The following is a 24,973-nucleotide window of genomic DNA, read 5'->3' as shown; positions in this document are numbered from 1 at the left end:
TTTAGTTCTTATCTAGAAAACAAAACAGATGACAACATGGCACAACTTTTAATGGTACAAAAAAAAAAACAATGAGATCTACATGCTGATACAAACATTAGAAATCATTCCATCTGTAATATCATATACCAACTCCCAAACATTGACTATAACATCATTCTCACACATGTTGAAACTTCACCAAGTTCTGTAGACTAAGCAAAGTATGGATTGAAAATATCCCACAAACACACACATCCAAATGTTATGTGACAGAGCACACTATGTGCAAGCTACTAATGAAATGTGCTATCAAACACATTGATCCTTGACCAAGTCATGGTGTCTACAAAATGAATGAATACAATGGTAACATTCCTCAACTGGTCTACATGGTTTTGTTTCAGGTTATCATCAAGAAGAAGACATAAACTTCTCAAAAAAAAACAACAAAAAAACTAAAGCAAAACAAAAGTAATTGTTTAGTGACATGTACACCTGGTGTGGTTCCTCTCCCCCAGGTCAAGCTGTAATGTCCCCACACACATTTTTTTTGTTCACACATCTCAATGTTTAACCAACACAAAAAAAATTGTATGAATAGCCATAATGCAGAAAGTGACATGGTACTGATGAGACCCACCCTCCAACACATTATGATGATAATTTGTGCCTCTTTTGTGTTTTGTTTGAAAAGTTGAACAAAAGCATTCAGTGTTTACAATAGAGAACAAATAATCGAGAACGTTGGCATTTGTGACAAATTATCAAATTCTAGAACAGCTTTAAACAATGCAGTTCAAATAGACAAGATTTATTGACAGACAACACAATAGAACATTTGATTGAACCCACAGGTTGACATCAGACTATTCAAGCTTACAGCAACCTATCAGAGATGAGCAAGATACAAGTCATAATATTGCACATTGGAGTCTTGGAGGTGTGTTGCAATGCTTCAAGCATCATATTTGTTATGAATAGCTAGAGAATTTTGTTGTTAACATGCTTTCTACAAAACTGAATCCAAAATCTCTAGAAAGTTTTAAAAAGACTGCTCAAATGGTACCTTTATCCCTAATGATAAACAAAAATGATTTGCTGTTATGTTGTGATTGAAAAAGTTTACTATTAAAGTATGGTCACAACTATTTTATATTACATTTACAATAAATAAAAGAAAGATCATAACAATGTTTCGATATCAAAAATAACATGAAATGTGGTCAAGACATTTAATTATGCTTTATTTGAATAGTTCAAAAGATATGCTTTTTTAGAATTGACCAGTGGCTGATAAGCTGAAGTACAATATATCTGAATGAAAGAGTGTGTATATTGTGAACTAGAGATCTACTATTTCACAGCTGAAATTATTGTAATTAAAACAAGTTATACAAACTAAAACAAGACCAGTTACAAGAAGGGCTGAGCCACTGCTATATACTTGTATCTAGTATATTATTGTATTGTTTGATTGTATGTTTTGTGTTGGCCTAGTACCAGGGCATACATGAGTGTCTGTGTAAGGTGGTACCACAATGAGTGTGAATGTATGCCTGTTATGTACAGATAGAAAAAGACATCACAAATTATTACATTACATGAAGACATTTTATTTCTCAACATTTTTTTACTAAAAAAAAAAAAAATTCATTAAAAAATAATACAATGTACACAACATTTGGTTTAATGTAGATGTTTTAGTGTTAATGTGCAGATGTTTAGAGTATAATGTGTGGATGTTCTGGTATTGATGTGTAATGTTATGATTATGTGTAGATGTTTAATGATGTGCAACAGTTTTGATTATGATGTGTAGATGTTTTGGTAATGATATGTAGATGTTTAGGTATTGATGTGTAGATATTATGGTTGTGATACAGTAAGTGAATGTTAAGGCTATGATGTAAGAAGTGGATGCTTTAGATATGACGTCTGGATGTTTTGAGTAGATAAGATATATGAAGTTGATATTTATTTGTTCAAAAAAGTAGTGACATGAAAGACATACATATAATTCTGACTGTAGTGGTTTACTTAGAGATGATGATTTCTTGTATCTGACTGTAGTGGTTTACTTGGAGATGATTTCTTGTATTTGACAAAGTTTAAGATCTTGAATTGTTCAATATTCTTGGAAGAGTTCAAATGAGAACACCAATAACATAGTAAAGAAGAAATGTAATAATACAGTCAGAAGTACATAGGACTAAAACCTGGTAGGACTAAAAGGGTTCCAAAATGGATGCAGGGTCATAATCTTGGCCTCTTTGATAAGTAAACTAACAGAAACTTAGTGCTTAGGAAGAAACGGGATTCCCAACTCAGGGTGTGAGAATACTCCTAACTTTAAGAACTAAGCTCCCTAGCTGGGTTTAGTTTTGGGTTGGCTGGCTCCGATAAAAATAAGATGGTTGTCACACTGGGACATGCAAAGAAAGGCGGTTGGCTATAGGCTTGAGATGGTTAGTGGTTGGCCAGTGGTTTGGGATAGATAAGGTGGTTGGCCATTGGTTTAAAAAAAATTAATTGGCCATCGATTCAGGATAGAAATGGTACTTGGCCATTGGTTCAAGATAGAAAAAGTGAGCCACTGTATGAAACTAAAAAAGATGGTAAGCTGGATCAAGATCAGGATTGGCTTCAACAAAATTTAACTTTGAATTCACCATATCTAAGGATCTATATTATACAGTCATAATTATTATCACGGCATTGTCCACTGTATCAATAAAGCTAAGAAAATTGATGATGTCTACAACAGTATTAACAAAATATGACTATTAGGTTAGAATCCTTGAAGAGATAGAGGTTATGTTTCAAAGTTTATTAAACTATTAACAGTACTGTATACTTTGATTGTTTGGGAAAGAGGGAGGGTAAAGGTCATAATTCACTTGGCACAGTAAGTGGAGAACTCTCTAGGCATGTCCTGGTATTCATGAAGTTATTCAATTAAGAATGTAAAGGATCCTTGATTCTCTCAAAAACACCTATTCCCTAACATTCACCTGAAAAACGTTTCTTCCAATACTATGCACATTGAACTATACTTCTACTTGAGTGAAAAGAAACATTTACAAAACAAATGCAAACATCTCTTTAGACAGAAAGATACAGAAAGTGTTATTTTGGAAGACTATATGAAGAGTATATATTTGACGTAAGGACAATACAATTATCTTATTAGCCAGTATACCTTGACACCTTTTCTTCAGAAAATTCTTCAAAGCCCCCCACCCTCCCAAAAAAAAAACAACAAAAAAAAACTTATGTTGCAATTTATTTTGCATGCCTGTAATTACCATGTAATCTGTAGTGTACTGGAAGAACACGGCATTGGAACACAAGATCAAATACATGGCTGTTTATAAAACTCTGAACTGGCAAAACAAGTCTAGCTTACTCTGGTGTGATCAGGAGATACATTTCTTGAACTAACTTGATATTGACCAAGACTATCAAGTTCAAGTAAACTAGCTTCATTTTGTTGAATCAGCTTCAGCTAATTTCACTCAACTATTTTTTATCATAAATACAATGCATTTGAAACAAACAATCTAAAAATAGAACTTGAATATCTGTAGGCATTTGAAATTCTTTGCCCTCTCCCAACCACTCGTGGTACAGTATTCACTTTTTTTTTTTAAAGTTATACATTTTACTATTGTTAAACTACTATGAAGATGAGAAAATTATTTAAAAAAAAAAATACCTCATGAGGAACTTGTGTTAATGAGCATGGCAACCAAATACTAATAATAAAATGTGTACAAATTGACACCAAGGGTATCGTGTCATTAGTATAGCTAGATATATCACTGGAGGACCCATTTTTGTGTCCCATCAATTTATGCATCATCTTCAAACAAATCCAATGTTCTCAACAAAATCAAGTGAAATCACCAACTGGTTCCTAACTGTGCATACATACAAAGAATCTTTTGGTCTCTAAAACCTCTACAGAGAACTGGTGGATACAATGCTTTGGAATCCAAACAAAACAATGATATGGGACACAAAGGGAAGGGGAGAGAAAAAAAGAAATATGACATGGTCAAGAATGTACAATATCATTTGATCACCCAATTAATTCTATGCAGCCTCCACACCAAATCACCACTATTTCTTGCACGAGCCGCTATTTACAAAAAATAATCCAAGTTCATGACTAATCCCTATGCGGGGAACCTTCTATGAGGTACTATCTCCGCACATGCATCACAGTGTTTAGGTTTATTTAGGGTTTTGTATCACGCGCACACACACACACACGTAGTAGTCAAGATGACAAGAACAAATATCAATTAAATATCATATGACTTGTAGAGTAGATGTGCTCTTCCATTGTTGCATCCTAAACATCATGGCAAATGCCAAGCATTTCCGTTTTTAGGATAAAATTACTCTTCTGATCGGGTGGGGTGAAGTGGGGGGGTCAATTCTTTGAAGAATAAATGCAGTTGAGTTTTAAAAAAAAACAACAACAATGCAGAACAAGTGCCAGTTTTAGGTACCGGTACAAAAAAATAAAACATTCAACACCCACATCTGTGGCACAGGGGAATGGCAGATGAGGGACCAACATTCCATGTGTTGTCCATTGCCTTTTATATAAAGATAGATGTCTATTAGTTGAACCATTAACTTTTGACCTAAAAGCAGATGTCCAACTCAAACTAAGCACAGTCTTTTGTGACCTTTCCATATAAAAAAAAATTCGAGATGAATTCCTGTCATGAGGAAATGTCACTTTTCCAATTGATGGAAGATTTCCCTATTTGACAAACCATTCCTCAAACAAACTGAAGTCGTGAGAATTTGATTGTTCTATTGAAAGGGGAAACAAAATATTTAGAATGACTCTTCCTTTTTTGTTTTTAAAGTGGGCTAATGAATCTGCTCCATTTCCATAGAATTCAGATATAGCTATTTGAAGATGTTGAAAATTTTATAAGCTCTATCCACATTAGATTTATAATTAATGCATAAACAAAACAGTCTGCTAGTTTACTTCTGCCACCAAATCATTTCATGTCGAAAATTAATTAACATTCACAGAATTTATGTTCTCTTACAGAAAAAGGTGCCAAGTGTTGTCCAGCCTGCTTCTATTCTAAATTTAGAAGTTCAACATGTGACGTGGTCAAGCTTGCTTCCAAAGCCCGACATCTCCCAATGCTTCTATTGCTATCAGTGACCAGTGCCCACAATGAGCAGCATTGTAAGTTATATTTAGGTCGATGGGTTTATTTTGAAAATCATCTTAAGTGCAACCCAAAGTTTCCAAATGGTTAAGACTTTATGGCCAGGTGCTAATTACTTTGTTTACGAAGATGGTCACGATATGTCCTTGGCGGTAGAACAGGCCTGTCCATCTGTTCCTCATTACCGTTTAAGTCCATTTGATGAAAAGAGTTCTCAAGTGACAAGCTAGAGTTTCTCGAATGTGGCAGACTGTGAGTGCGAGTGGAACTGGACACCCGGCCATTTTGATTGTGCTGTGGGATAGATTCCCTCCTAGGGGGCACTGGAGGAGGCTCTCTCGGAGGTGGAGTGGGTGGCAGCTCATAAGAATGGTTGCCCCTGCGAGGAGGTAAAGGTGGCGGTGTGTTGGGCCAACAGTCAGACTCAATACAGGAAGCAGGAGAATGTATCGGAGGACTAGAACTTGGCTCTGAAGAGATCAAATAAATAGGGTTACTATAAAACAAATTAACAACATGTGCTTACAATGATTCATTTTGTTTGATCAACATACTATTCATTTATTAACATTTTTTTTTCATAACTTAACCATAACCTTAAAGGAAAACTGGGTTCTTTGAGATTTTGCTTTTAACCTTAGGCAAGAGTCACTTCCCTCAACTATACTGAAAGGGAAACTAGATTTCAAATAAGATTTGCAGTAGCTGTTAGGCTATTAGGCTTAGTGACAGCTTAGTCCAGAGCTATGGTACAGTTATATATAGAGAGATAGATCTAAAAGCATAAGGATAACCAAATGGAGAAAAAAGTAACATTTACATTTAAGCCCCTCCCTGTTCCAAGAAGTAAATAGGTCATGTGTCTGACTGATTCTAACAAACTGGTCAGTGTAAGGCTAGTCTAGACTACAGTAGTCAGACATGACAAGACAACCAGGCAATAGTGTTTGTTGTTTGTTGAGTGGTCAGGCGAGAAAATACACACTGCCGTGGTTAGTCAAGCAAGTAAATCTACTTTTAACACCCATTTTTTTCTTTGATTATAAGATCTAGATCTAACTGCATAGACGAAGATGTATTTCTTTTACGAGAATGTAAACTTTACTGTATGGTTTTCCGTTTTACAGTAAGTCAATAGATTAAATTAATAGGTTTGTGTGAAGTCACATAGAAACCCGGTGAAAGTCTGACCATTTTGGATGCGCAGGAACATTACGTCAGAAAAACATCAATTACTAAGTTATTATTGCAAATTGAAAAAAAAAAAAAAATATTATTATCTGTAAATCAAAACACATATTATATATAAACATTGTCAAAACCATTAGAGTTTCCCTTTAAAACCCAAAGCAGGAATATTTTGTTTTAAAGACTATACTTCAGTGCAACTGCCCTTGAAAGCAAACTTCCAGAGGTGCAACCATGAGCAAACATTCATTAAAAATATTATTGTGTTTGATATATGGGAACTGGATAAAACAAGGTTTTGACATTTAATAAGTGAGGAAAGTTTCATCTATCATTTAAATCCTTTTTCTTAAACAATATTCAACATGTTGAAGGTGCACAGATCACTCAGTAACAAAAATGTTTCTTATTAAAAAAACAAATAACAGAACAATTGTACATTGTCATTACAGTTTTTAAACAATGTTTTTTAATATCTTTATAATCTAGTAGAAAATTCAATTTACAATTACACATAACAAAATAATATCATAATATCGTAATATTCAAGCTAAAAAGAAATTGAAATGTATTATTTACAAAAAGTCGTACCTCTATTTAAGATCTTTTTGTGATTCAATATTCATTGTTAAAAAAATATAAATCACAATCTATAATATAAATTTAGATTTACTTCCCTATTTTTTTAAATTTTTATTATAGTTTTGAATATGCATCTTCAATTATTATTTTAGATTGCCAAGTTTATTTTAAGGTATTTTGTTAAATGCTGCGAAAATTTCTACCTTCAACTAAATTTGAACTTGGGACCCTTACTTTGGAAGCGCTTTGCCACTTGGTCACCGTACCCTTTAGAAAAGTTTTTTTTAAAATTACTTTTATATACCAGTAGTGCATCTTTTATGCTCTAGCATGCTCAGTCCACTCTGGCTTAATCTCTTGTGTGGACCTGAAGGGTATCTTGGAAAAGTTTTCCCTGCCGCCTATAGGTGCGCAGCAAACTCTACTTAGCTCAAGGCAAGATTCAAACTCGAGCCAGCATGATAACCAGCCAAGCAGTTTACACCACTCAGTCTAACCCTAACCCATAAATATGATACGACAAAAAAAAAGTAAAAAATATATATATATATATTTCAATTTTATGATGAAGCTGGTGAATTAGCAAAACATATTGTTCAATAAAAAGAAAGTATTTTGCTACCCACCTGGTGAATTAGCAAACACATTGTTCATCAATGAGCTCCCTATGGGACTCTGTGGTTTGTTGGGGGATGTCGGTGTGGCACATGCTGACTGAGACGAGTCTTCTTCCTCTGACATTTTGGGCAAGGAAGGTGGTATGGAGGTACTCTTTGTGCTGCTGCCATGTCTGTTGGTACTTGGTTTGATCCCTGGAGATTTCAGGGCATCAGGATGGAACTTTTTAGGCTGATGGGTATAAAATAAAAACAAGTTTAATACATGGCATAATAATACTATGAATAAGCAAGCAAATCACTATCTACACAATGTTACCTATCATTTTGGGAGAAAGGAGGGGAGGGGAAAGAGGAGGACAGCTACACCAAACCAGGTCAGCATTTAGAATAAGAGCATCTATACAATCTTAAAAAGATCTCATCTATTATTTAGGACAATTGGAGGGAGGGGGGTAGGAATACCAAAACAAACTACCTAAGTTTCTTTTCAGTGCCCCAAACTGCACTGGGCTGTGAAATGCTAAGCTTTTGCCTTTTTTTTAAAAAATGTAATTTGGAAGTTAACTGTTTTCTGCTTTATGAGAAAAGGGATGTTGAAAATTAAATTCAATTCTACTAACAAATCGTTGCAATTTCCCATCTCTGGGTTCTATCTCTAATGATGTCTTGTACAAATAATCTTCCAGGTCTTTTTCTGAAGTGATGTTTCTTCCTTTCAGAGGATCCAGTGCAGCAAAAAACTCCTGAAATATAATAAAGAAAAAACAAAGTCAAACTTTGGCATATTTTAGAAATAAACCTAACACCATAATGCTGTACCCTATGTTCTTTCTTTGTCTAGGACTGCCAAGCCCAGAGACTTGACATACCCTGATGGAGTTCTCCTGGTCCAAACAATAGGGCTGGTTCTGGTACTGCTGTATCTCCCCGGTGATCTCAGCCACTTTTCTTCTCTTGCTGAAGTTAATGATTCCCTCTGGGGCGTTAGCCACAAAGTCAGGATTACCTTCTTCAGTTTTCAGAATGTTGGTTAAGTACATGCCTATGAGAAAAAAGACAATATCACTTACAGTTTTATATAAAATATATATCATTACAAATAACTAGCAAGAAATCAGGATTGTTAGTATCATCTGGATTGTTTCATACTTGCCCTTTATTCTCCAAATCATGTTATTTAAACAAAAACTGTACAAGACAATGGAATTTAAATAGTAACAAAAAAAACACAATTTAAAAAAAATCCTTTTTTTTTTTTCATTACTTAAGATTAAGGCAACTGGGGATTTAAAAGTGCATTTTTTAAAGCTAATATTTCCACAATAAATCAACATGGCCAACTTAAAGTAACTACTGAATAGAAATTAATGTTGCTGAATAAAATAAAAAACACTTCATAAAAACAAAAATGGAATCAAGGGTAATATGAAATGAAGCACTTACCGAGAAAGGGCACACATGGTGGGTTTATTGATCTTAGTTTTTCAATATATTTCTTGAAATGGTCATTGTTCAGCTCAGAGGCATCTTCTAAAGCTCTCTGATACTTGTGAGGCAGCTCCTGCAACAAAGTGTCAACAAGTTACACTACAGCAAAATAGAAAAAGCTTTCCCTTATTTTTTTAATCAATCTTAATTTTGATTATATTGCTAATTCAGTGAGTCATTTATGAATTTTCACACAGTCTTGATGACTTTATTTTAAAATTGGTCTGGCCAAAATTAGAATACGTATCCTCTGTTTGGGATTCCTTAATTCAAGAAAATATCCTCTGGATAACCAAATGGAGAATATTATAAACAGCCTATTTCTCCTACAATTTAAAGAAAATTCATATGGAGGTATTGTGCCATATGTAAACAGAAATTCAAGTAAAATATACAGGGGAACCAACAAAAGTTCCCGATATCAGATTGTCTTTACTCTGCCATTGTGTAAACTACAGGGCACTGTCATTAAAACTCCTCATTGTCTTCCTTTTCCTTGATCCCTCACTCGAGTCAAAAGTTGTGAGACAAATTTTACAATGGTGCCTTGATTATTTTTTAATGTCCGAAATTGTGTACGTGCCAAGGCTATAAATCTTGGCAACAGAAGCTCCATTTTCTCCCTTATCACGGCGATTTAAGATTTCCAATTTCAATTCCGTCGTCAGTACATAGCGTGGATAAAGCCATGTTTTCCACCTCCCCTTGCAAGTTTAAACCTGTTCACTTGTTCACGCTTCAGAAACACAAACAAACAAAAAAAAAAAGGCAGCCCAGATATATGACTGATGTCAAGATAAATAACGTTTTACTGTAGTATATAAAAAAAATTTGCTATAAAATAGTTAAATTAGCAACACTAGTTAGGTGATACCAACCACTATTAGAAATTAGTATGTAAGTGTAAACCCCCTACTAAATATGTTAAGATCATTAGCTTCACCCACCTTCTTAGTATGTTCCAATCTAAAAACTGAGGCAGAGTTGAGTGCACCAATCACTTCCAGAACACCATTGAAGTTATTTAACTCTTGAAATACAAGCATGATCTCAATGACCCTGGACACCACCGCAACCCTCTCCTCAAGGTTTGATGTCTCCACTATAAACAATTCCAGCCAGTATGTAAACTGTAGAATCAATAGTGTAGATATTATGTAATAAAATATCTTTTATAACATAAAGAAATAGAAAGGTATTTTGTTAATTAGTAAGTTGGGGGGGGGGGGGGGGGGGGAAATGCAGCCAGCACAAGAACCAACACCTTAACCCATAAGATGAAATGACTCAAAACAAGTCCCAAAATCCTTTTTAAAAATCCATATTCCTTCAGGATTGCAGTTAGAAATTGAAATATAATGTTATGAAATATAATGTTATCAAATTCTCTTATTATTTGACCGTATTCTAAATCACTATCTAATAAAAATAATGTTTTATTATACTAAAAAAAACACCTTTTGACAAGTGTAAATTATGGAGAGTTTCTCAATAATCTGATAGATAGTAAAACGAGTTAAGCAAGAATGATTATAACAAATGGCAAAGAGGCTCAATTATCTCAAGTTTGCTTTTAACAAAGTTCCTTATAATTGGATTCCATTTATTTTTAGTGCATTTCCAAGAGGGAAATCATCCACTAAAATTTAAAAAATATTCCCAGGTGCCAAGCGATGTGTAATTCTTTTTCCCCACATTGTTATCAAAAACAAGGAGGAGCGGTGGCTGAGCGGTAAAGTGCTTCGCTTCTGAACCGGAGGTCCTGAAATTGAATCATGGTGAAGACTGGGATTTTTAATTTCAAATCTTTGGGCGCCTCTGAGTCCACCCAGCTCTAATGGGTACCTGACATTCGTTGGGGAAAAGTAAAGGCGGTTGATCGTTGTGCAGGCCACATGACACCCTCGTTAAACGTAGGCCACAGAGCAGATGACCTTTACATCATCTGCCCAGTAGACCACAAGGTCAGTAAGAGGAACTTTTCATCAATAACTTCAGATGATGATGGAAATAAAAGATATTGAACAAGTTCTTTCTGAAAAAAACTTTATTTGATTTGATAGTAACATAAAAATTGCTATTCATATCTTGTTTTGTTTTTAATACAAAAAAAAAACAAGTATGTCAAAGTATTTTTGATTGATTTCAAACAGACTAAATATAGTATATTATGGTCCCCCCCCCCCCTTCCCAAAAAAAAAAAAAGAAATACTAACATTTGTGGAGAAATGAATCATTTTGAGCAAGTTTGGCGCTGTCTGCTGTTTATCTTTCTTCATCCATGGCATTCCAACAAGTTCAGATGGCTTGATTGCTCTGTACAAGTCAAATTCTAATAATGTCACTTGGCGAGCTATCTCAATTGGGTGCAGCTGCAGGCAAAGGATACATTATATTTAATTAAAATATAGAACTTTTTAAAAAAATATAGTCACAATGTTATGTTGAAATCTAGATTTATAAACTTGATTTATAAAACATTGACAAATAGAAAACTGAAAAGTTCAAAGTTCTAATACAAGATTGTAAGCAAGCTTCTGTAAGTTTTGTTAATTCCAAATCAAAAATGTATTTTTAAGTAAGCAAAAATTATGCAGGTAAATTTCTGTCATAAAAATGTTTACATACTTTTGAGGATTAAAAATTTTTTTTTATTTCGGTATTAAGTTTATAAAAAAAAAAAAAGGACACACACAAAACAATAAATGTCATCTTTCTTAAAAAAAAACTCATCAGTGGTACCTGACATAAGCATGCTTTTAAAGGCTATTATATTTTTTTCTCTAAAACTAAATATCATTTAATGGCTTCATTTTATTACACATTTCAATAATTGTAAAGAACTGAGCAGTGTCTTAGTGTCTTTTGTTGTAACATTTTGGTGCTAAGCGTGGTAGAGGCTAAGTGCGCTTGAACTTGGCTTGGCTACCTATGAAGGGGGCTTGAGGTTCGACACCCGACCCCGACTCCTAGATACCCCCCCCCCCAACTGGTCCACAACTGAGATTGGACCAAAGCGCCCTGAGCATGCTATAAGCATGAAAGTAGCGCTATATAAAAGCCATAATTTATTTATTTATGACAATGAATGTGATACAAAAACACTTGCATACTAGATCACTACATTTTACTAGGTGTATTGCAGTCTACTCACAGTCATCAGGTTAAAATCCTCAGGTTTCCTGGCAATGAACCATTCAATTTTGGGCTTACTCTCTTGGTAAGTAAACTCTCTCTCTGTACTTGAGCTGTCTTGCTGGAAATAGAAAACAACAAAAAAATAATTCTTATCTTATATATTACAGACATTACTTAAAAAAAAGAAGATAATTACAACCTACGCATTTAATGCATTTATCTAGTCATGCATTGGATGATTCAGGCAACACATTCCATTTTCTAATGACACTAGGGAAGAAGAAGCATTTGTATCATTTTATTCTAGTGTAAGGAAATAAGAAATGTGCCTCTTTCTTTATGTCTTTCAGAGTATTTCATTAGTCTTTTGTTTTTCTATTTGTAAATTACGGTTCAGTGTTTTATGTATTATAGCTACTTTACTTTTTATTCTTCTGTCCTAAAGTGTCTCTAAGTTAAGTGATTTTACTAATGGTGTGACACAAATCAAATTTGAATATTCATTTGTTATAAATCTCACAGCTCTATTTTGTATTTGTTCTAGTTGCAGGTAATGCCAAACATTCAATGATAATGCTAAGGTTGGTTTAATTTTAGCTCATTTAAAACTAAGACAGTCCTTGAGTTCTCTAATAAAAGCATGCTACATATTGAAAATTTAAAAGATTACCTTTCGCTGTATACTTTTTGAAATGATGTCAGCCATCTTGCGCATGGCTTTACCCTTGATGGAAAGAAGAAATTCTTTTAGTCTGTCCAACAGCTCTGGGTCTCTTTCAAAATCATAGAAGTGGTTGTCCACCCAATGACGGAATACATTGGCCACCCTACAAAATTAAGAAAGGGTAGAGACTTCAAACTAGAATTGTCATTTGTTTAGTTATTTTTATAATGACTATTAAAATGTGTTAAGGAGGGAGGACAGTTTGTGGTACACCACAAACAGCTGACAAAACGTTTCATTCCATTCAAGTTTGTTCATCATACTGGATGCAAAGAGGGCTTAGAAATGCATTTCTGTTATTCCACATGTGGCAGGTGAGGCTTATTTGAATGCTTGGATACAAACTGAGCATACCGTTGCGGCAGAGCCTTTTTTATTTGTCACTTTTCTTCTGCTATACACTTTTATGGTGTTGTGACCAATTCTTGTGCTTACTTACAATACAACAACCTTCAAGCCATGCACAGATGCTGTTAAACAGCAACCTTAAAATGTCATATTTAGATCCTGTTAATCATGACTATATTTTTAGTTAAGGTTTACATCATGCATTGAAGGCTAAGAGTCCATCCAACACAGGACAGTGAAGACTACAAGTCTATAAAATACCTAGTAAGTGATTGACAATCTTTCCTTCACTAACATGTCTAAGAATTAAAAAAAATTTCCATGATATTTGTATTTACCTGAACTGGACAGGCTTGACATATTCATTACGAAAACGTTTTAAATCTTCTTTCATTTTCAATTGAGCCATATCATCCATTTCACATGGTATAACAGGTTCAGGAATTTCAAATCTGAAATGTCAAGTCACAATAACTACTACATTAACTATTCAATTACTTGTATACATTTGGACTTAACAAACGGAAGAAAGAGTTCTAACCACACAATTTAAACTCAGTTCTGCTGAGCCCATACATTTCCTACCTTTTGACTAGTAAGTCTAGAAGCTCTCTAGAACTACAGAAAGACCGGTAAGTTAACAAGAATGTACGTAGGAACCGAGGGTCTGCATACATGTGGTAGGTCAACCTCTCGACTAGCTTGATTAGCTGACCTCCCTGGGGAATAAAAACAAGAAAGTTATCATTCAGTTTTTCCATTTTAATCAAGTTTTATCAATACAGTCACGCTGCTAATATCATACTGTAATGTGTATGTGCTCAAAGCTGTTGCAAAATCAACTGCAGAATTATGAAACAAGTAATAAATTGCAGAACTGCATGAAGTCAAATTAAAAAACTTAACTGTAAAAACTTTACTGTAACTGAGACCCAAAACTTTACTGTAACTGAGTTGCTAAACTTTACTGTAACTGAGTCCCAACTCTAAAACTGTACAGCTCCTACAAAGTACTCTTCAATTTTAAGGGTCTGTTGTTGTTTTTTACACTCTTTTTCTAATGTTAAGCATTAACTATATAGCTTTTAACATAAAAAATAATACAAAAACAAAAAAAAAAATCTCACTTTTAACATTAGAACCCTAAACAAAATCAAAGTGCATCTAAAGTGCAATCTGAATAATGTGACATGGCAATAAACTCTTGATACATACTGAGCTAGTAAAAGTGGTCCAATAGCATTAGTGTTATTTTTTTAAAGCATTTAACTACAGATTTTGACTTATCAAAATGATTTACAAAATGGAGCATGTATTTGTTATGCAATAAAGCACAGTTAGGATTGTACTCAATTCCTTTATGATCTCCAACTAGACTTTGTATCACTTAAGCACAAATTCAAATATATAAATACCTAAACCTTATCAATCAACTAAAAATTCAATTGTTGACACCTTCTGCCCAACAAATTAACATTTTATCTGCCTACAACTAGACATTAAAATAAATAAAAACAAATAGTTTAATCTCATATTAATGCTTTTAAAAAGTTGTGCCTTACTTCTAAGCATAGATATTACCTCTATGCAAAAAAAAAATAAATAAATAAATAATAAAAGCAAAATTTTTAAATTAATTAATAGAATAAAAAAAATTGAATACATTTAAAAATCAAAACAATAAACACATTTAAAAATTGAACAATATGTCTAGTTTTCTTTAATATATTATACTACATGTAGAAAAAAAAGCTTCATAAACATGAACTCTCCTGGGTATGTCCCAAAAGTATTAAAACTTTTAATTCAGAAATTAAATGAATACATTTTTAAAAAATACAACTTTACAAGTACAGTTCTCACTAATAAAGAGTATTTAATTTTATAAGTTCTTGTTCTGAAGGAGATGGGATGACCTGTTCTTATACACAAATAAATAAAAAAAACTGCTGGTAACTTTCTTCCTATCACATCATACTGCAGTAGTAGTCTACTATAAATACCTCATTCTAAAGCAATAGGAGCTATTGGGCTGAGAAAATTAACAAACAGCAAAACATTTGCTTAGGTTGGTCTTACCTTTATAAGAGGACTTTCATGAGAAGAGTCCTGATTATCTTCAAATATAATATTCTGTGACGAGTCTTCCACTGCAAACTCATACAGACGTGCTTGCGGAAGAACAAGAGGGTTATTTTTCTCTTCCTCCCTAAGCTTGCTATCTAAGCTTCTTTCCAGCATACTAGAAACAACAAAAATGTGTTGATACATCGTGTTAAGTTGAGATAAAAGCTTGTTAAGACATAGACAGTTAATCAAAACAATTACTATATAAGAAAATGTAATTGAATTTCAATAAAATTATAATATCATAGTCGTAGAAACCTGGAAAAATGGTTTAAAAAAAAAAGTATTTATACATATTACAGTGTACATAGATAAGAAAGCACTACAATTATGCTATTGTAATTAAATATTTCATTTAAAGAAAAAATTCCATTTTATTTAAGTGATTAAGAATGGCTACAGAGAGAAGCAATGAAGAAAGGCATTATTTCTCAGGAAAAAAGATGGCAATAATTATATTGACTAAATCATTGAAGACCTTAATCTTAATAGGAAAAATTAATACATTTTTTTTTCTACATGTAGTTTCACAAATAATGATGCAAATTTGCACAAAGTAGAGGAACACTTAGTTTATTTAATTAATTTTTCATTTAAGAATTAAAGAGTAATGAGATTCTCTAATAAACTATAACAAAATTTTATTTTTTTTGTTGGGAGAAAATTTTTTAAAATGTAGACAACAAAAATTCTAATGTTCAAATTTAATTTTGTATCAGTTTTCTTCTTTGAACACTGCAGTTTGCTACACACCTCCTAGTCTGCAAAGAAACAAGGGCAGCCATCCAGTTAGTTTTTTCTTCCACAGTTTTGGCCTGAAGGACTAAATGCATATGTTCACGTGGGTGGATTTCAAATGCATTCTTCAAATCTACAAAAAACGTAATTAAATTTTTAAAATTATGTTTCATGTACAAAAAAGGAGAATGACAACATTTTTCCAAGCTGATTGTTCAAGGTACCAAAAAATAAAACTTTTTTTAGAATAAAAAAAAAAATTGGGTAACTGTAAGACTAAAGTAGCAGTTAATTTAAAATATCCACCTTTATAAGGTGTATAAGCAACATCTATGAGCTATATTTAGAAAAGTGATTTGGACCTATCGATATATACATTCAACTTTCAAAATCAGCTACAAGGAAGTTTCAGAGAAAGTACAACTACAAGTATCACATAAAATAGCTCAACAGCTCCAGCATAACAGCTAACTTATTGCAACATTTTGTTAACATGCCAGCTAAAAAAAAAAGTAAACTTTTGGCACCCAAGTGGTGAAACAATGACACATGTCTAAAAAGTAAAATTGACTATTTCATCAGCATTCAAAGTTTTTAAACTTCAAGAAAATCATTTAAAATTGTATACAGTTGCACTATTGGTTTGGTAGCATTGAAACCAACATGAGACTCCTCAATCTCACAAACTAAGAATACGTTAATAATTTTAATAACTTAATGCTAATACAAAAAGACTAATTCAAACCTTCACTGTCTTCTTTATCCACAACTTCCACTTTACGAATCAGAAACTTCTCTTTCAGTTTATACTCTGACACAGGCCCGGTCCCAGAGGTCCGCCTTGGAGTAGGCTTACAAAGAATTATCAAACCATCAAACAAGAAGCAATACCTCTCAGGATTAGTTCGACGACCTGTTACTTTTGTCAAGGGTCCCTCTAAAAAAAATTAGATATGATAGAGTGGATATAAATGATGGTTTATTAATGTTATAACTTTGCAGTGAAGAAATTCAAACAACTATCTCATTTTGATTTCAGTATTGAAGAGATATTCTAGAAATGATTGACAGTCGAATTTTTAACAAAAAGTACTCAATTTTATAATTGTGAAGAGCTAAAAAAAAACAACAACCCAATAGCCAATAATTTAATGTACTGAAAATTTTTGTTACAAAGATAAAACTTGATCTTCAAAAGGAATTTATCCAAATCGGCAGTCACTGAGACTTACCCATAATAAACTCGCTGCACATCTGAATAATATCTTTACCGTCCCAGCCGTCTATACTCTTTTGAATCTCAGTCATCTTTTGTACAGTAGCTGACCTGGAGTGTGGGTGTAGCCTGAGAGAAAGCTCCCTGAAAGTTATAATGCACAAACAAGAGTGTTACAATGAATTTGAAAAGAAATTCCATGCAACAAAGTCTAATACAATTTTACTTGTCCAACTTGTAAGTGACTATAACCTCTATATCTTCGCTAAAATTTTTGAGCTGAAACAATTTCTGAGAGTAATTTACAGGCAAGTGAGATAATTTCCTAAAAATATGCTCTACCTATAGAGCAGATCTATTTCTGGAATAAGTGTATTATGTGACCACCTCTTTTTTCCTTAAAATCTGGGATGATTTGATATATTTTTGATATTCACAGATAAAAAGTTTTTAACAACATTCAAACCCAGCCAAGATTTCAACCACAATGTTCAAAGGCAAGAGCACTGTACAATTTAAAAAAAAATGTTTTAGGTTTATGAGAAGACTTTAGTAAAACACCAACCAGTTTTTCCTCTTGGGTATATTTCCAAGTTTTCTCTCCAGTCTTGCCTTTAGAGCCTGCAGAAGGCCATCAGCTTGTGTTAGACACTGTCTGTCCTCATCAGTGGGACTTGCGATAATCAATGCCTGTCAAAAAATACATAACATACTCAGTAGTTCAAAGGTATTGACAAACTTTTTATATTTAAGATTTGTAGAAATACAAAGGATTTAGTTATCCTAACATTATATACATGAGAATACTGCTTTGATATTCACTAAAAAGAGCTCAAATTAAAACACGACATGAAATTAATATCCAAACAATGTATACAATAATACGAAAATTAAGAAATGCATTCTTACCTTAACAATGTCAAAATACTGCAAACAATGATAAATTGGACCCATGAGTAATTTTGGCAGAACATATTTGAAAGCTTCACGAAAGCCATTACCTGCTTGCTGATGAAACAACAAAAAAAGGGCTTTTCAACCATGACACAATAGTGGAACAACTTGGTATGTAATATTTAACAAGCAAAATACAAAAAAAAAAAAAAAAAAACTTTTTTAAGAAAAAAAGATTATATTAAGTGTATCAATTAGTTTGGATCAGTCAGGTAATTAATTAAATTTGTAATAAGCCTCAGGCAACAATCTATAAAAGGGAACTAATTCAGTCAAGTAATATTTCTTTCCTGTGTTTGAGATACCAACCAAAGTAATTTATTACCAATAGTTAATTAACTAATTTTTTTTATTATTGATTCTTTGTGTTGTCCAGTAAAAGAAATAATTGTGCAAAATTTCAGATTGATCTGAGATTGGGCGTCGGAGAAATAACAAGTACGACAGAGTGAGCTGATACAAGCTTTGTAAAAAAAGTCAATTCAATATATTTTTTCCTTGCATTACTGTAACCCATTTGAGATTCCAAACATGGTCATAGAAACTAATTTGTACTCACCATTAAGTATGCAATGACATCTTCTCTCATGAGCAGTGTCCTTAAACGCGCTTTACCATTAGGGGCCAGCATGTCAGTGACATATCTTTCGTACACACTGAATTCTTCCCCCTGTGGATAACAATAAATTGTTTTCGTGACACACAAGACAGGTGATGCACAACTTAAGTAAATGTTCACAGCAAAATGTACATTCCAATTTTGATGAGGCTCAATGGTGTGCATGGGATATTTCCTCTCTTATTTCATAAACATATGGTAACATCATACAATATTGCTCTTTCTGCCTGAAGTATCATAATCATCATATTAGTCTAAGTCTTCCCTAATGATAAACAATGAAGCTTGGGTACAGGGAAGGTTGCAGCTTGTGTATGCGCAAAGATAATCTAGAATTCCTATGGTCGAAAAGAAAAAAAAAGGCCCATCATTAAATGAGTGAAAAAAATCTTTGTTAAACATACCTCTGTTAGATCGGTAAAACATGTCCCAACTAGAGGAATATCACCTTCCTGAGCCATCTCTACTTGATCTTCTACTGAACTAATGAGCTTCGTGGAAAAATCATAAATCTCAAGGATATTGCTAAAGATAATCTCAGGATCCTGAAAAAACAAGTATAATTGAATTACTCTTACGCTGAACTGCTTGAAATCCTTGAACCCATCTAGCATTTGATACTTACTACTAGTTAGGGAAACTAAAAATAGCAGAACATCACTGTACTATTCAAATATCCCAGCATCAGTTAAAAGCAACAGAAAAAATAACTTAAGTGTCACATATAGTGAATTTAATTCTAAAAAAAAAACAAAATACAATATTAAAAACTCCATAGAAATTATCTTACAAAGCCTACTTAACATAAACAGCACAATCAATAATCTCAATTTTTTAATTAAAAAAAAAATTAAATAGTTAACATATAACTATTTCTCAGATTACCTTAGAACGAGGGAAGAGTTTCACAAATGGAGCACGAAAAACCCTGATGATCATGTTCAAATCTCGAAGGTATTGAGTTTCTTCCATGATCAAGTCTTTAACAATTTCCTCATAAGTCATCTCCCTTCTCACTGGTTCGTCCTCCATCCCCACAGACAGCTCCTCCTCTTGAAAGAACATATCGTACAAAACCTGAAAAATTAAGTTAGCATGCTTATATTTTACAGAGCAAAGAACCATCTCTTAATCCAGTACAAATTTCTGAAGGAACATCCAAAACTTGTAAAATACACAGTCCAGGTCAGTTCTTCCTCATGACCATCAAAGCCAATTAAAAGATGACAAGATGAGAATCAGACAATCCAGTAGGTAGAGTTTTGAGAAAAAAATTCAGAGTTGGTAAAAGAAGAAATACATACAGTATTGGCATCAAAAGGAAATTTTTTTTACATTTTATTCAAGCCAATTTTCAAGCGACATTTTCAATAAAAGATACAATGGTATTACTTAAATACTAAAACAGTCTTCTAACCTGATCTGCACATATTGCCACTTTAATATCCTGTGAACTTATTTCTAAGTGTCTGATATTTTTAACATATATTCCTGATATCTGTGGAGAAAAAAAAAGTAAATATGCATTTAACAAAGAGGAGATGAAACTTTATCCTCAAAACTTTTTGATTCCCCAAATAGTTGATTTGGGGATAAACTGTTTAGAAGAATGCATATACCTATCTTAACTACAGCACATAAATCATGAATAAATAAAAGCTTACCTTCAGTATATCAGCAGCTATATACTCAAGCACAGCTGTGATGTATAAAGCTAAAGAAATATCAACTCTGTAGCCTAGCTCATCCTGCACAATTCAAACACAGACATTGTTAAACACTCAAAATATCATTCTAATTACAAAATTCAGTCACTAATTCACAATATTCCTTATAGCAAACAGAATTTTCTCTTCAAAATTACAATAACTTTATAAAGTAAAGTTTTTAAAAAGCCAGTAAAATCTCCCCAGCAACAAGAGTTTACCAAGCAAATAACTGTTTGTTAGTGAAAGAAATGCACAAAATTTTATCCGGACGTACTGAGCCAATAACTAATAAAAAACAATATCAATTGTCTCTAAGATAAAAAAAAATCAAATCAGCTTTATTATATAATAGATATGATGAGATAAGACAATCATAGAGTAAGTGAATGAGATGAAATGGTGACTTCACGATAGTCAGAGAAATATAACAATTATAATAATAATGATAATAACCTTCATTATCTTTCAACTTTGTGCATTACACATAACAATACAAACAAATAAATTATATAATTGCACACAAAATATACGTTCATAGCACAATTTCACTTAAACATTACATTTGAAGTTTAGATCAGAAAGATATTAAAATAGAGACCCAGAGGGTGTTTCTTTTTATGTTTAACATTTTTAAAACTTTCTACTACTTTTTTCGTGAATAAGGGTCCAATTGGCGTTTGTTTCTTGCCTTGATTCTTACTAACAACATCTAGGGCTAAGTTTATTTTAAATTTTTTTAGATCGACAAACCAGGCAGAGATGTTCAAACTTAAAATATTGCAGATAAATGAGAGTATGTAGTAGCCCTTATCTTTGTTGAAACTTTTTTGATCATACAGTTTGTGTATGCCTACACTGTAAGGAAATAAGGGAAGCATTAGTTACATTCTGGAAGAAGAAGGTTTACTTTAAAAGTGCTTAGAGGCTAAACTGCCACACGAGTAAAAGGTTAAAACCTTTAAAATAGCTTGTTACGGTCTTTATAAAGAATTTAGAAAGTTAAAAGCATATTTTTTTTATATGAGTTACATGACCACCTCAGAGCACTCTGAAGAATTATATAATATATATATATATATATATATATATATATATATATATATATATATATATATATATATATATATGTAACAGTAAATTCAGATAAGGCAGTAAAGTTGAATTAAAACATGGATAACGTCCCCTTCTCCCCTCCCCTCATGTGAGCAAAGAACAGAACAAGTGTAAATTAATATTTGATTACCTTAAGTAAAGGATGGATTTTATCCACAGGAAGAAGAATGCTAGAGTTTTTCTTTCCATCCTTTATGGCATTTTGGGCATCTCTCATAGCCCACTTGTCAATTGGGTCTGGAAAGGTCTTGCCGATACGATCATCTACATCATCTATACTATGTGGCTGAGATGCACAAAGTGTTATAAGGAGGCGTATCATTAGAGTCTCGATATATTCTAATGCATCCTCTTTGGTCGACAAGGTAGGATGTACTTGTTTTTGTACCTACAGAAGAAAACAAATCAATGTTTTAGTAATAATTGCTAAATACACAGAAACAAAATGTATTTTATTATAGTTTTCTATGTGAGTAATTTTTTTTTTTAATTCAATATTTAGAAATATGGTTTAATGAATAGATTTAAGAACTATTTTTTATTTAAATATAATCCAACCTAAAAAAGAAGTGAAGGGTTCTGCTAAATTCTCCAAAAATGGGAAATTAAATGTAATATATATATAATATATAAATATGTTCCTTTTAAAAAAAATGTTTGTGAAACACTTATCGACAAAAATAGATATACATTGTATTCTAGACAGATCTCGATCTATCTGTAAGAATGTAGATCTAGATGAGTACTTGACTTATAATTTTATTGAATTACTATTAAAAAAGAAAAAAAAAACACTTCAAATGCCTCTATAATTATAAGAATCTAGATCTAATAATAAATTTATCATTTCTTATCTTATAAAATACAGAGATTACTTCAAAATCGATGATTACATCCTATGCATGCTCCTAAATCAATCTAGTCATGCATATTAACCAATGAAATTTGTCCTAGTATGGAACAAGGAATGTGCCTATATCTTAGTGTCTTTCTGAGTATTTTATTAGAGGTTTTGTTTTTATATATCAAAGATCATGGTTCAGTGTTTTAGATATCTATTCTATGTAAATGTAAAATTGATACTTTACTTTTAAGTCTTCTATCCTGAAGGCTTTCTATATTATAATATATTCTGCTCTAGATATTAGTCAAATAGATCATCTTGGAGTCTCACTCTTCTCTAGAACTCTAGATTGATTCATTAGTCTAGATCTAGATTCTAGTCCTAAGGCTAAATGTTCAAATGACAAATTTTAAATAAATCAATCACTCTCTATTCATAGGTCATAGATCTAGAAATATAGAATGAAATCATTCAGATTCATTGTTATGATTGTAATCCACTTGATTTTGATAATGATAAGAATCTAGACTAGATCTAGATTCTAAGCTAGGCTTTATTCTAGAATTAGATTTAATTAGATCTATCTAGATTATTCTAGATTCTAGATCTAGACCTAGTAGAAGTTGAATCTCAGACTAGTCTACACTCTACTAGTGACTTACTAGTCTCTACTGACTACTGTCTAGTCTAGATCTAGTCTATAAAACTTAATAAAAGTCACTATTTACTCTCAGTCAGTTAAGTCTTTAGAAGAAATTATTGAACTGATAGTGAAGTCAAGTCCATTCCATTGAGATGAAGACACGACATTCATTGCCATTGAATATTGATGATTGAAGTTACTTAGTCATTTAGTCAACTTAGTGGACTTAGTCTTAGATAAAGACTTAGACTTAGTGTAGTCCACTTAGGCCTTAGGCTAGACTCGTACTCTAAATCAAGTCGTAGACTAATTACTAAATTAGACTTAGAGTCTAGACTAGGACTAGGACTTGTCTTATCTTATAGTTATAGAGTCAAGTTTGAAGTTAAATGAAGTTAGTGAGTTACTCAGTTAGTTAGTCTTCTTATACTTACTCCTTTCAATGCCGATGTAAATATCCCCTTCCATTTTGATACATTTTCCTGTTGTAACTGATTTTCTCCAGGTGAAAATGACGGAAACATATCGCCAAATTAGAAGGGTAAACCTGCGACTTTGCAATTTAAAACTCAGCTGGATTTATGAAATTTTCTCAAATCCTGCTAGTGCCATGTTTATCATACAAGGGACATAACCTTGCCCAGTACACTGGGGTCACCGATAGATCAAATATCTATCTTTGATGATAACAAATGTCTATAACTCCTCCTAAATCTTTCAATAACTTAAAACAATTCGAAAAATATTTTTCTTTAGAAAATGAGAGGTGACTAAGCTGTATATGCGTCGTGTTTACTAATTATTATTGGTACAATTTCCGCATTTATGAATCGGATGCAGATAAATGTTTCACGCATGCGCTTACGACCTAGACAGTGCATCGTATTACGACAATGAAAACTTGCGACATTGACACCCACAACAATAATGCACTGACCATGACCATAACAACTCGGGCGTAGCTGACCCGAGGAGGGGAGCTCAATGAAAGGAAGGGGAGTGGGATGCAAAATAAACTTCTTAGCAGACGCTCAATTTTTCGCGTTCGCTGAAAATCTACCAGCTAACTAGCCGATACATAGGCCTACTTATCTTTATTAACCTACATAAGAAAAAAAAAATCCAAACTTGTTTTTATTTCATAAGTCTAGGCCATAGGTCTACTAAATCTACTTGGGAAAAACAAGATTTCTTACTTTATAGATAAAAATGTCAGGGGCGAACTGGCAATATGGGCTAACGGGCAAATGCCAGGTGGGAAGGCACCAAATGGGCCGGTCTGGTCGCAACCAAAGAAAAATATTTTTTTTTTCCAATGCAGACTTTTTAAAAAAGGGACAGCAGCAAGACACAGATGCCCGAACACTTTTTCTTGTGTGTTTTTTTAAATTATTAATTATTATTATTGCTATTATTAATTTTTTTTTTTCGAAATTCACCAAGAATATAAAAAAAATGTTTCACTATACACTGTACTTATTATCATTTGCAAAACATTAGACCGCGCTTTGTGTTATGCACGAGCGGGATGGATTTCAACACTGCTTTGATGTCTTCGAGGTTATGTTTGGCCTAATCATTGTGCCAGTCGGCATGTATGTTTGATGGCACTCCCATTTGTTTTTGCTCCTTCCTTTCCCCGTCTTTTGATTGTTCCATTGACAATTAACGAAAAATAGGGATGATTATCTCTTTAACAATACTTAATAGAAATTAACTTTAATACACACACG

At 32.8% G+C, this 24,973-nt stretch overlaps 1 protein-coding gene across 2 annotated transcripts; it reads right to left on the bottom strand.

Annotated features, from left to right (window-relative positions):
- Nucleotides 1-33: 33 nt before the first annotated feature.
- Nucleotides 34-24,089, bottom strand: LOC106075971 (son of sevenless homolog 2-like). 2 transcript variants are annotated; one of them, XM_013236852.2, is made up of 24 exons: nucleotides 23,675-24,089; nucleotides 21,884-22,141; nucleotides 20,596-20,679; nucleotides 20,349-20,429; nucleotides 19,817-20,008; nucleotides 19,336-19,476; nucleotides 18,872-18,982; nucleotides 18,268-18,366; nucleotides 17,924-18,048; nucleotides 17,375-17,502; nucleotides 16,888-17,079; nucleotides 16,158-16,275; nucleotides 15,357-15,519; nucleotides 13,863-13,996; nucleotides 13,616-13,729; nucleotides 12,876-13,032; nucleotides 12,222-12,323; nucleotides 11,284-11,439; nucleotides 10,015-10,197; nucleotides 9,023-9,140; nucleotides 8,449-8,621; nucleotides 8,200-8,322; nucleotides 7,586-7,808; nucleotides 34-5,659 (listed from the first exon to the last, which is right to left on the bottom strand). In XM_013236852.2, the coding sequence occupies exons 1-24, from the start codon at nucleotides 23,762-23,764 to the stop codon at nucleotides 5,298-5,300; spliced, it is 3,627 nt and encodes a 1,208-aa protein (XP_013092306.1). In that variant the 5' UTR covers nucleotides 23,765-24,089; the 3' UTR covers nucleotides 34-5,297. The 2 variants fall into 2 exon arrangements, with proteins under 2 accessions (XP_013092306.1, XP_055878257.1); XM_056022282.1 differs by lacking the exon at nucleotides 34-5,659 and having other exon boundaries at nucleotides 7,667-7,808; nucleotides 8,200-8,319; nucleotides 8,445-8,621.
- Nucleotides 24,090-24,973: the final 884 nt, after the last annotated feature.

The sequence above is a fragment of the Biomphalaria glabrata genome, chromosome 3 (assembly GCF_947242115.1).
Source record: "Biomphalaria glabrata chromosome 3, xgBioGlab47.1, whole genome shotgun sequence".
In the NCBI taxonomy this organism is placed as follows: Eukaryota; Metazoa; Mollusca; class Gastropoda; family Planorbidae; genus Biomphalaria; species Biomphalaria glabrata.
The sequence above is the reverse complement of the archived record's forward strand: the minus strand, read 5'-3'. Positions and strand labels throughout refer to the sequence as shown.